Here is a 12,409-nt window from a genome sequence, read left to right on the forward strand (position 1 = left end):
GAGAGAAATGAAGGAAAGTAGAAAACACAAATAGAAGGCAGACACCATCTCCATTAGGTTACCCCATTATCCTCTCTCTTCTCACTCAGTCAGGGCTCAAATAGAGAGATACAAGTATGGTCTCTCACTTTGTCTCTAGCTACCTAACTGCAGTGAAATAGTATTGCTGGAGAGTTCCCTTCAGAACATGACAGAAGCTGTATGTTTTGTTGTCCTGTAAGAATCAGTGAGGCTGACTAGATTGGGAGTTAAGACAGTTTTATTGATGCCTGGCTTCTCTGCTAAAGCATTCTGTTTTGTGTGAGATTTGAGAAGTGAAGTCAAAGTAGACATTCTGTCTATGTATGTTATGTACCAAAAATACCACTGGAAGAAAGACCGAAATTCTAGAGATTTGTGGAATAGTTTCCTAATTGCCCCTGTGTCTTTATAGGAATGACCCCAACAGGGGAGGAAGGATGCATGTACAATCGCAAAATGAGACATAATGAAGAAATCTTCTCTTTCAGGGTCAAGAATGGACAGAAATGAAAATGTGAATTTCCACTCTGAAATACTTCCTGTGACCTGTGGTCAGGCAAAGGGGATGTTATATAAGAGAAAATTGAAACGAGGTGGGTTTCAAGGTCTACTTTAATTTGCAACTTCTATCTGAAAGAATCACAGAAGTGATGGAATTACCCATCTGAATTACACATCTTTAAGGAATTGGAGCCCCAGTTTGGCTTGAGAGAAGGAGGAAGGGATCCCTAAGAATAGTATTTTCATGCTTTAAGAAATCACACACGTTAAGTGCTCCCTCCACATGGAAGTGTCTATGGGGATGCCCAAACAACCAAAGAGAAGTGCAAGCACTTCAACCTATAGATGGAAAATATTGCATATTTTACTTTGAATCAGAAACAAAAGGGAAGAGGCCCTCAGCCTCCACCTTCATATCCTCTTACCTTTCTGGATCATCACCACCAGGGCAGGGTGCTTGACGTAGTGAGAAGATCACAGAATTTCGAAGTAGAAAACCTCATTCCAGCCTCAGTTATGCCAAGTGATGGATTCATCTGAATAAAGAATGGGCCCTTTCTGAGCCCAAAATTTCTCAACTAAAAAAGAGAAAATAACTAAAGACTTGCTTCATGGTGTGACTGTGAGAGTTAATTCACATAAAGAATGTAAAATATTTGCCTTTTTAAATTATAAAGCTTCACAAAAATTGTCTGTTATGATGGATGTTATATCAGACATCTCTTAATATGGATTTATGGACACCAATTAATCAAATGTTTGCATCATGACTTTTTTAAGCAGCTTTAGTGAGATATAATTCATATACCATACAAGTCATCACTTAGAGCGTACGATTCAATGTTGGGTGTGTTTGGGATTTTTTTGTATATTCACAAGATTATACAACCATCATTAAAATCTAATTTTAGAGCATTTTTGTCCCCCACTAAAGAGAACTCCATGTCTCTTAGCAGTCAACGCCTGTTCCCATCTCACCCCACCACCCAGCCCTAAGCAACAACTAATCTATTTTCTGCTCTATAAACTGGCCTTATTGAGGCATTTCATATCAATCGACTCATATAATATGTGTCTTCTTGTGACTGGCTCTTTCATTTAGCGTGATGTTTTCAAGGTTCATCCATGTAGTAGCAAGTATTGCACTTCATTCTTTTTTATTGCCAAATAATTTAATATTCCATAGTATAGATATGCCATATTTAGTTTATCCATTCATCAGTTTGGTTTTTTTCCACTCTTTGGCTATTATGAATAGTGCTATTTTGAACATTCATGTACAAGTTTTTGTGTGAATATATGTTTCCAATTCTTTTGGGCACATACCCAGCAGTGGAATTGCTGGGTTGTATGGTAATTCTATGTTTAACTTATTGAGGAAAAAGCAAATTACTCTCCACGTTGGCTGCACCAGTTTATATTCCCACCAGCAATGTACAAGGGCTCCAATTTCTCTGCCTTCTTACCAACACTTGTTATTGTCCGTCTTTTTTATTATGGTCATCCTAGTGGATGTGAAGTAGTATCTCGTTGTGATTTTGATTTGTATTTCTCTAGTGACTAATGACATTAAGCATATGCCTGTCTTCTTTATATAACTTAAATTTTCCACTGAATAATATTTCACAATTATTTTAATGTCAGCTGTCCAGGATTTCAGGGACAGAAAGATCTCTGTTCAATAATGCCATTAAACTGTATAAGAATGGTTGTAATCTAGGGCACAGATGTTGCTGTGGTACTATTTTGAGCCACAGGACACCCACCTGAGGTCCAAGTCCAACTTGAAGTTCTGTCTCCACATTGCCCCCAGGGCCATCTGGAGACTCTGTATCCTCAGAAAATTGAAATCCTCTCACTCTTCAGAATCACTTGTTTTTTCTTTTGTGGGTGATTTTGGAATACTTTTAAAAGGTTTATTTTGATGATAATTATCAATTTTTTGTTGCATAAAGGTTAAAGAAATGTTGCTACAAGGCAGGAAATCTCCTTTGAGGGGACTTATAGGTTGGGTTTGGGGTTTCTGGAGTCTGGGAGGAGAGGCCAGACTCTCTGGCAATTGCTCTTGAGCCCAAATTGGGTATCTCCAGATCCAGTGTAGTGGGAGGCCACCAGCAGAACTCTGAGGACCAAGAGGTCTCAGGATCAACTTACCCTGGTTTTACAGGAACCTTGGTGAAGTGTATACAGAGTGAAGGTGGAGACTGGATGACCCTCAGGGAATTTGAAGTCAATGGAGGCCACGAAAAATCAAGTAACTGGAAGCTGAGTGTGCGCTGTGGTGGGAGGCCCCTACGATGGCTGATAGAGGTATTCCAGTAACAGGGGCTGGGAGATGTGACTTTCCTTGCTGCTTCCTAAGAATAAGGTCACTATTTGTTCACCAAATATTTGTTGAGTTATAGCAGAAGCCACGACGCACCAGAGTTTATCCTCTTGCCAAAGAGAGGTGTCCCACACTCATAGCCTCAGTACAATGCATCACATCAGTGTGGTACAAGGGGCTCTGTCAGGGTAGATGCAGGAGCTTGGAGGAGGGAAAGGTCATTCTGACTAAGGTGAATGCAGACAACTTTATGCAGTGAAAGAAGAAGACAGTGTACAGTCAAACAAGAGGAAAATAGACACTTCAGAGAAAGAATGACATGGAAACCAGGACCACGACTAAAGTAGGTCTGTGGGTTGAGGTAGACGGATTGTGTGTGATGAGGCATAATCCATCAATTGGGGTTGTTTGTGGAGAGATTTAATGCCAGGCTAAGGAGTTGAAATTCATAACATAGACAATGCAGAACCAGGGAAGTCTTCTGAGGTGTGAAATGACATATTTAAAACATTATCTTAGACAGTCATGGGGCCTTGAAATGACTTCAGTGTCTTTCAGCCCAACGAACCTATAGTCACCCTACAATGCTCAGCTCAAACGTCACCCCTCTCTGAATAATATTCCCTGACTGATCTGGCTCCTGGTCAGCCCTTCCCTGGGCCCCCTGAACCCACTACTAAAGTCCTTTTTACACTACCTTATACTTATCCTTCCATGCATTCTCTTTTTCTCTCTAGACTGCTCTAGGGTCTGTGTGTGCCCAAGATTGTCCAGAGTGTGTGACACTCAGTAGGCATGGGATAAGTGTGTGTTGATTGAATGGCTCTGCTGTAAGGACTCAAGCTGGAGTGGCATTTATGGGAATGGATAGGAGGTGAGAGATGTCAAAGGGATGGTGAAGAAAAACCTCTTAAAACTTCAGAAAAAGCACAAGAGATGGGGAAAAGTTTCTAAAGATGATTTTCCAGCTGCCATTTATTGAAGTCTAGAAGAAGTACAGGTGAGGCAAGGAAGATGGTTTCTCATTTAGACACCTGGACTTTTGAACTGACAGTGGGATGTCCAGGTAGAAATATTTAAGAGGAGGTGGGAAATACCAGACTCACAAAACAGAAACACAGGTTAGTCATGTACTTGGGTCTTTTTATCTTTCAGGAAGGATTTCTGCCTAAACCTCCAAGAATATACACCAAGAAAAAAAAGGTGATTATTATATAACTTCTTACAAGTTCTCATCACCTGACTGGTTTTACGTGTATGGCATGTTATTTTATGCTTTCTCAATTGGGTAATTATAATTAAGCTTCCTCCTCTCATCTCTCCTGCTTTTTTTTTTTTTCACTTGTTTCTTCAGAGTTGCAATTTTGAACATTATGTTGTATGTAAGGCAAGGTCTTCTTTGAACAGTAATCCATTTGACTTGGGGATAATATGGAGTCATCAAAATAGACCTCATGAATGTTCTTTAGCTATAGATGCAGATTTTGTAAGGATGTCAAAATTGGAAAAGCAAATATGATTATGCAATACATAAAAATATTTCATAATAGTGTCATCTTCAACTCAAGCCCAGATTTTTTTCATCAGTGTTAATATTTTCTAACTTCATTGAAATCTGATGAAACAAAAGTTTTCTCATAGTCATTCAGATGACCCTGGCCTAGTAGATACTCTATTTTGGGATATTAATGAAACCATATATAGTCACGTGTCACTTAATGATGGGGATATGTTCTAAGGAATGAAACATTAGGCAATTTCATCATTGTGCAAACATCATAGAGTGTAGTGTAGGGGATCAAAATTTGCCACCCCAAAATGTGTCCCTTTAACATGAGGATTATTTCAGGCTGATTATTTTTAAGAAATAAAAGACTCAGAAAGTTTTTCTTCTTATCTGCCCCTTAACTGCCTAAAAGAATTCAGATTTTAAAAAAACCTGTCTCGGGAAGCAAGCTATCACTTTAACATAACATGAACTAGGTGGTAGACAGTGAGGAACCTAGAAAAGCATGTTTGCTGGGCTCCCGTCTGTGTTCTTCTATTTCTGTGCTGCCCAAACAAACACTTGTTTTCCAAATGTTTGCTCCTTTCACCTACCTGTGAATTGCCTTCCTTCCCTTTGAAGTCCCCGACTCTCCCCACCTCAAACATCTTCTTTTGTTTTTAGTTGAAAATAGTATTTAAGGTGAGGCTTTGGCCATATGGTGAGTTACTCAGTTTTCCTGGGTTTCGCTTATGTATATGTGTTACTAAACTTTTGTTCGTTTTCTTTTGTTAATCTGTCTCATGTCAATTAAACCTAAGACCAACAGAAGAACCTAGAAGGATAGAGAAAAATTTCTTCCTCCTCTAAAGTACTTACACAAACCTAGATGGTGTAGCCTACTACACACCTAGACTATATGGTACTAATCTTATGAGTCCAGCTTTGTATATGTGGTCCCTTAGACTGCAACGTCATCATGCAACATATAACTATATCATTTCATGAGACAGGCAACTAAAATCATTTTTTTCTGATCCTTTTCATCCTTTTCTACATTCCAATAAAATGTACACACAGAATTTGTCTCAAGTAGAAATTATTTGCCCTTCATGAGGATAGTGCTGTTGGAGAGGAAGCTCTTGGGAGACTGATGTATCCTATAGAAGGAGCTGAACTGGAAAAATTGTTTACTTTGATGTCACTTCTTTGGATGCCCTTTGGCTCCATCAGAGGGGCTGTGAAGACCTCCTTTCTATCTGTGAAAGTGATTTCTCCCTCTGTGGAAGAAGTTTATGGAGGCAACAATCAAATAGGTTAAGTGCAGTGCATGGATTCCACAACCCTGGCCCTGTGGTCCTTTATTTAGGATGGACGTAGACATGGGGTCACATCACACAACCCATGGCGAAGAATGCATGGGGAGGAGACAGCAACCATTCCAGTGAGAGTGTCCTCACCCCTGTTAATAATTTTTCCTGGGACAGATATTACGGGCCCATTTAACGTTGACTTATAATATCCTCGTGCATTAATCATCAGACTTTGCTCAGGCTAAATCTCAGCTTGGACTACACACTGGAATCACATGAAGACCTTTGAAAACTACCATTGCCTGGATCCCATCCTAGAGGAAATTCTGCCTTCATCAGTCTGGGCTATGACTTGGACATTAGGATTGTTTAAAAGTCCGCAGAGGATTCTGATACCAAAATTAGCCATTCTGTGACTTAAGAATACCAGTGCCTGTTCCCCAACCCAGCCCAATTGATTCCAAATCTCTGGTGTTGGCACCAGGACATTAGTATTTTATATATTCTCCCCTGAAGATTCAAATGTGCAACTGGGCCAAAAAACAAAGAGCCAAAGAATTAAGAGCCTAATCTTGTTAAAAAGGCCATTCTTTGGAGTTTATTCCATCTTATTAAATTCTCAATATATCATCCTTCCATGAGTCAGTTTAGTTATTGTGGTGTAGACAAATGGACTTAACACTTTATTCAGGAACTTGTTTTATCTGCAAGGTAATAAACTTATTCAGATTCCTGTAAAATCATCCTGTTGTTGTTAGTCTTTCTGTGTTAGAATCTCTGATTTTATAGGGAAAAGTGTTCTGGTCTGATGGACAGATCCCTCCTCCTGAACTTCACTGCAGACCACGATTTCTTCTTCTGAAACCTCCACTCCACGCTGTTCTTTCATAGCTCAGGGAGAAGCATATAAGTGTCCAGGCAGGTTCACACAAAGGCAGTGAGTTCTAGATTCCCATAGTGCTGGCCTTCTGGGATCTCACAGGAGATCGGACATTGTTTTATCTTCTAGCTGGAAAACACAGATAAATGTGCGGTGTGCTTGGATGAAGGAAGGCTGTTCTGCTGCTATATTTGTTTGAAAACCTTTCACGAGGACTGTCACATCCCACCTGTGGAAACTCAGAGGTTCGTGAGATGCAGCCCCCTCTATCCTTATTAGTAATGCTTCTTCCTACCATGCACACTCCCCCTGCTGTGTTCCTACTTGTGTCTAGATGAGGAAAGAACAGGGCCATAGGCACAGGTCCAGCAGTGTGATCCAGAGAGCTGTTTAATGATGCTGGCAGCAGGGGGTCATGTTCTTTGCTCTCCTCGGGGATGCCAAGGCTGGTGATTGGATCCTTTGCCAACATGCATGCTACTAGAAGTTTTCCCGTGTGGACTCCTGTTCACAGGGGTTGAAATCCCAGTTGTGTGTGTTCTGTGCTTATTCTGAAAAGGCAGGAAACCTGGCCAGGTTCTTTCATTTTGCCACGTTCTCAACAGGCTGATGGAGGCCCGAGGCCCCCAGGAGTTGAGGCCTAATTTCTGAAACTCAGGCCTGGCAGGCAGGGCTCCTTGTTCTCCTAGCAGCTCAGATGGGGAAAGGAGAGCCCACCACTCACCCTGACACCACTCTCCACTGCAGACTCCCTGCTAATCCATCAATGGGAGGAGGGTCATTGGCTCAGACCCCAAGTGAGTAACTCTGGGAAGTGTCCTCTTCATCCTCCAGCTGTGTCTATAGGCCATTCCTGAAAGGAGGACAGTGGCAGTCATAGGAACAGTAGCTGTTTCCAGGGGCCTTACCCTTGCTCATTTATGCCCAACCTCTCAGGATCCTGTGGACTTGCACCTTCTGCAGGATGAGTATGTCTTCAGGAAGCCAGCAGTGTCACGAGGAACCTGAGGTCCTGGCAAGGCAGATGGGGCCTGAGGAGCAGTTGGTGAGTCAGATTCATACTCCAAGGCTTCTCCTTTCTGCACAGATGTGAGAAGTCAAACAGGTAAAGGGCAAGGGGAAAGGCACCCACATGGAGCCTGCTCTTTGGAGCCATGCCTCAACCACTCTGCAATCTCACCAGAACTTGTTTACAGAAAAAAGACTCAGCTAATACTTGTCTGTTTCCAAGAGCCAAACATGCTTGAGGAAACTTCTGAAAGACTGGTATGGCCATGCCTCCCCTTGGGCATTCATATGGGCTCATTCCCTCCAAGTTGCTTTTCATTCACAGTCTCCTTCTTTTGCAGAAATGTGAGTTCCTCCTCTTGAAGATCTACTGCTGTGTAGAGAGCTCCCTTTTTGCAAAGACACCACAAAATAATGATGTAAGTAACAGCACGAACCGTGATTACAGGCTGCCGTGATGATACCTGACCTTGAAACAGGCTCCTGTGGGATTTGTTATCTGAATTTCATGGGAATGAGGACACCAGCTGTCATTATCTTTACCTCAATGTAATTCTGCTGAATTTTACAGGAATCCACAGAAGGCAGACTTTGAACTATGTTAGTAACTCTCCCATTGATATTTTTTTTCAAAACCTAAAGGAACTCATGGGTTTGGACAAAATCAAGAAGCAGCTAAATGAACAGGGCTACCCCCAAGTAAAAGAGTTTGTGCAGGACTTGCGCCTCATCTTTCAGAACCACACGGCATCTTACGAGGTAGGTGGCTCTCCCTGCTTCCATTTCATTTTCTTTCCATTGAGTTGCTCTGCTCTCATTTTCAGGTGCTGGGAAATTTTACAATTTCCTTCTTCCCATGACAAGCTTGCACAAGCAAGTGTTCTGGAAGTGAGTGACTTCTTCCATTAAGGACAAAAGTTCACTGTGGTAGAGTAACTGAGTCAGAAGCTATCTCTGCAGCCAGAACCCCAGGCCCCTGAGAGCTCGTTCTCCTCTGCAAAGGAGACAGGTGCGCACAGAACAGTCAAGTCCTGCCTAATCCAAACCTAAGGGGAAGAAGATTTCCATCTAAGAGTAATATTGTGCTCCTTATCTCTCCCCAAATATATTCACTGAAACTTGGCGAAATCCCAAACTCCAGATTCCGTTGCATGTGAATGGACCCTATAGTTAACAGGGATCAGCTGAGGGGAATAGAAGTAATTAAAGGAAAGGAAGACCACTGATTGTACTTAGACATTTTTGTACTATTTGAATTGTTACAAAGAACACAGATTACTTTTGTAACTCTCACTAAAATAAATAACCCAGCCATTAAGTTAGAGTCCCCAAGTGTGATAATGATTTTCCATTTCTGACCAATGATGTGAAATAATCATGCTCTTAGGAAAGAGAAGTTACTCTTAGCTGTGTGAGTTTTTAAGCTTAACCTGGTTAATGTAACTTAGGGTGTTTAAGACAAGAGTCTTAATCAGTCTCAATTGCAAGCTGTCTAACTGGTAATGGAGTTCATTATTTTTTCTTTTTTTTTTTTGTTCCTTTTTTTTTTCTGTATGACTTTGGCCTAATGGAGGCTGAATTTGAGAAGAATTTCAAGGAACTGTTTGCTATACAGGAAGCAAATGAGAGCAGTTCACTGGTGTAGTGGATGCTGGTGGTGCCCCTTTGGGCAGGCTTCTCATCCCCAAGTTGCTGTGAGGGTTGGCTGCTGATGCCACCCCTCCCCAGAATATTGCCTTTGGCCAAATGGACCCACCTTCACCTGCAAGTTACTCCTCCCTGGATTGGAGCCGGGCCCCAGCCCCAAGGTGGAACCAACCGTGTGGTGTGACTCATGTTCCCATGCTCCCCACGGGATCAGGCTGGAGCTAGTCTCCAGCTGTCACCACATCCTTGCTTACCTTTTCCCGCCATAACATCTTGCTTCCCCCACTTCTCCTAAGAGAACTCTCACAATAAATCACTTACTTAAGAGACTTTACCTCAGCCTCTGCTTCTAGAGAACCCAACATAAGATAACGGACCTAACAAGCAGGCCCTAAGGATGGGGCTCTGCAGTTGGATCACTGTCTAGCAGATGGTGACAGGTGGAATACTGATGTCCTGGGATGCTGTAACAGTACAGTTGCCAAACTTTCACCTGTGGGAAACTGGATGAGATAAAGCGGAAGAGGTATAGCAGCCGATGCAGTTGTCTGGCATTTACAAAGGGAGAAATAGTAACTGTAAGAACTGTGGATTTGGGTGACTGTTGCTAAGTGCCACTAATGTGTTGAAAAGAGTAAATGGCAGGCTTAAATCTATTAATCACCTCCTAAAGCAAAGAGACCTTCATACCTACAACTAGAAGGCAGATGGTAATGAAGGCCTGGCACAGGCCCTAATGTTAAGCATGGCATAATTTCAGAGATGTCTGCATTCAAGGCTCAGGATGGTCACTTGTGCGAAAGTCAGGGCCCCAATAAAGAAGGAGTGAAGGTCTGAAACTCAGAATGGGGCTTTCTATGCAGATGCGCATGAGAACTCTGAACTCCAGATCCCCTTGAACCCACTGGGCCTGCAGAAGAGACTCCTACCCCTTGTTGGAAGACAGACACCTACCTTCCCAACCATCTTGCCTGAATGAAGACTATGTGGAGTCCTCAGCATGACCCAGCTGGGCAAGTTCTGGGTTGTCCTGCTAGCTGAACAAAGCTTTTACGGCAATGGAGCTGCAGGACTGGCCAACATATATCCGCAGGATCCAGGAGATTGTGTCTGGGAGTGATCCTGGATGGAGTAAGGTGGAATGTGAAACTGGAAAAGAGAATTGTCAATACAGGTGCACTCTCCTGTGCCACAGAGTTTAATTATGCTGGCAAGGGCCAAAGATTATGACTCTAATATGCCCCTGGGTGGCTCTTAAAGGCTTAGTATAAGCCACAGTACACATTAGATGAAGTGAAAGTAGAGATACTGCATGTGCCAGGGCAGACTATGGAAAAATGGGATCTGAACACCTAGGGAAGTTGGCATGGCTCTACTCTCCACAGCTGGAAAACCCACCCAGAGATGCTTCAGGAGGCTTCAGAGATGCTAACTTAATAAGGTGATAAGGAACATACTGCTGAGGAGGCACCAGCATCCTTGAGATGCTCAGTGGGAGCTGTCCTCTGTAAGTCAGAATAATGTAGGAATGTTTTACAAAACTGGATTCCCTAGTCACAATGGAAATGATAGGATTCCAGAGTAACAGGAGCCAGGTGGCAGCATTTAACCGTCAGAACAAGATAAAATAATTTCTGTAATGGGCAGCAAGGTTAGAATGACAGCCAGGGCGACCTCGTCCATGGATGTCTATGGAGATAGCTAATAGGACACAGCGTTCTTACAGGCAAAACACATGCGCAGCCAACAAGAATATTGCCTCAAAATATCACCAAAAGAGATTAAAAATAGATGGGCAGATGGCTGAGATCAGCTACCCCAATAAAAACTGATGATCCTTTGCCTGGTTCCAGACCACAACCATTTCTTAGACCTAGAACCTGCTGATTGAAATGAGGGCAGGATTAATAAGAAAGAACTTTGCAAATTTACATAGTGGTGATTCCCTCAGTTCTTCACCAAAGAAACCTATGGATATTTATTCAAGTAACCATATGTCAGACAAAGGAAAATACACAGATCTTTTAAGGATTGTTGATATAGTATCTGAGCTGATGCTAATACCTGGAGACCCAAAGCACCATCATGGCCCCTGTTAGAGTACAGTGTATGGAGGTCAAGCACTGTCTTGCCTAAAAGTGAGTCCATTCGATCCACAAAGCCAGCCAGCAATCATTTCTCCAGTTCCTGAATGTATATTCTGGACACACACAGCAGTTGGCCAAACTGGTTCTTTAAGCTAGTGTTCCTTAACCTATGAAATAACAATGACCACCTTAGGAAAGGCCAAGTGAAAAGCCCTAAAACTGGAGTTTCCCATGGTGAAAATAGTAAGTTGAAAGCCATGTTGTATTCCTGGGGAGTGAGGGAATAACAGAGATTAGTGCCATCTGCAAAGATTTAAGAATGCTGGGGTTGTAATCCCTATTACATCTCCATTCGATTCAGCAGTCTGGCTTCTGCAGAAGGTAGGTGGTTCATGGCTACAACACGAATGACAGACAATAATGTACAACTGAAATTTCACAAGATTGTAACCTGTCATTAACTCAATAAAAAATTTTTAAAAATGCTAAAGAGTGTTCTTCAAGCTGAAATGAAAGGATGCTAATTAACATCATAAAAACAAGAATGTGAAAACTCACTGGTGATGGTTAATATACAGTCAAAGTCAGATTCTCTGATATTGTAATGGTGGTATGTAAGTCACTACAGCTCCACTTTAAAAGTTAAAAAAATGTATTAAAAATAGCCATAAATACAATAACTTGTCATTGGATACACAAAATTAAAAATATGTAAATTTTAAACATGAGAGGGAAAGAAGTAAAAGTATGTTATACTATCATTGATGCAAATAATCAATAATCATTCTATAGTAAATAACAGAGTTCTATTTGAGCCAAACTGAGGACTGTAGCCCAGGATTCACAGCATTCTCAGGGTAAGAAAGCACTCCAGGGAAGAGCGATTTTAAGCACAGTTATATATCATTTCTAAACAAAGATGCGTATACCAAATAAGACAGGGGTACATTTCTTCAGGGGTTCAAGGAGATGTTTGTCACAGATTAGTACATACACAGTGGGTCAACATGACCCTGGCATCATGGGAAGGAGACATCTTCAAAGAGTACTGGTGTAATAAGGAGGATGGCATTAATTCTTATCTTCAAAGAGTATATTCTTTACTTTAAGGTAATGACTAAAGGAGATGTATAATATATG

The 12,409-nt window shown here is 41.7% G+C and overlaps 1 protein-coding gene across 3 annotated transcripts in view; it reads left to right on the plus strand.

Annotated features, from left to right (window-relative positions):
• LOC100063634 (nuclear body protein SP140-like protein) overlaps positions 1 to 11,759 on the plus strand; it is a 59,826-nt gene extending 48,067 nt beyond the window's left edge. For all 3 annotated transcript variants that reach the window (XM_005610680.4, XM_005610681.4, XM_070270639.1), the window contains 8 exons: positions 510 to 614; positions 2,690 to 2,832; positions 4,004 to 4,051; positions 6,657 to 6,772; positions 7,464 to 7,572; positions 7,877 to 7,954; positions 8,178 to 8,294; positions 9,109 to 11,759. In XM_005610680.4, coding sequence (XP_005610737.2) covers positions 510 to 614; positions 2,690 to 2,832; positions 4,004 to 4,051; positions 6,657 to 6,772; positions 7,464 to 7,572; positions 7,877 to 7,954; positions 8,178 to 8,294; positions 9,109 to 9,180 — 788 coding nt within the window. In that variant the 3' untranslated portion in view covers positions 9,181 to 11,759. The remainder of the gene's footprint in view (positions 1 to 509; positions 615 to 2,689; positions 2,833 to 4,003; positions 4,052 to 6,656; positions 6,773 to 7,463; positions 7,573 to 7,876; positions 7,955 to 8,177; positions 8,295 to 9,108) is intronic.
• Positions 11,760 to 12,409: the final 650 nt, after the last annotated feature.

Source organism: Equus caballus, chromosome 6 (assembly GCF_041296265.1).
Source record: "Equus caballus isolate H_3958 breed thoroughbred chromosome 6, TB-T2T, whole genome shotgun sequence".
NCBI lineage: Eukaryota > Metazoa > Chordata > Mammalia > Perissodactyla > Equidae > Equus > Equus caballus.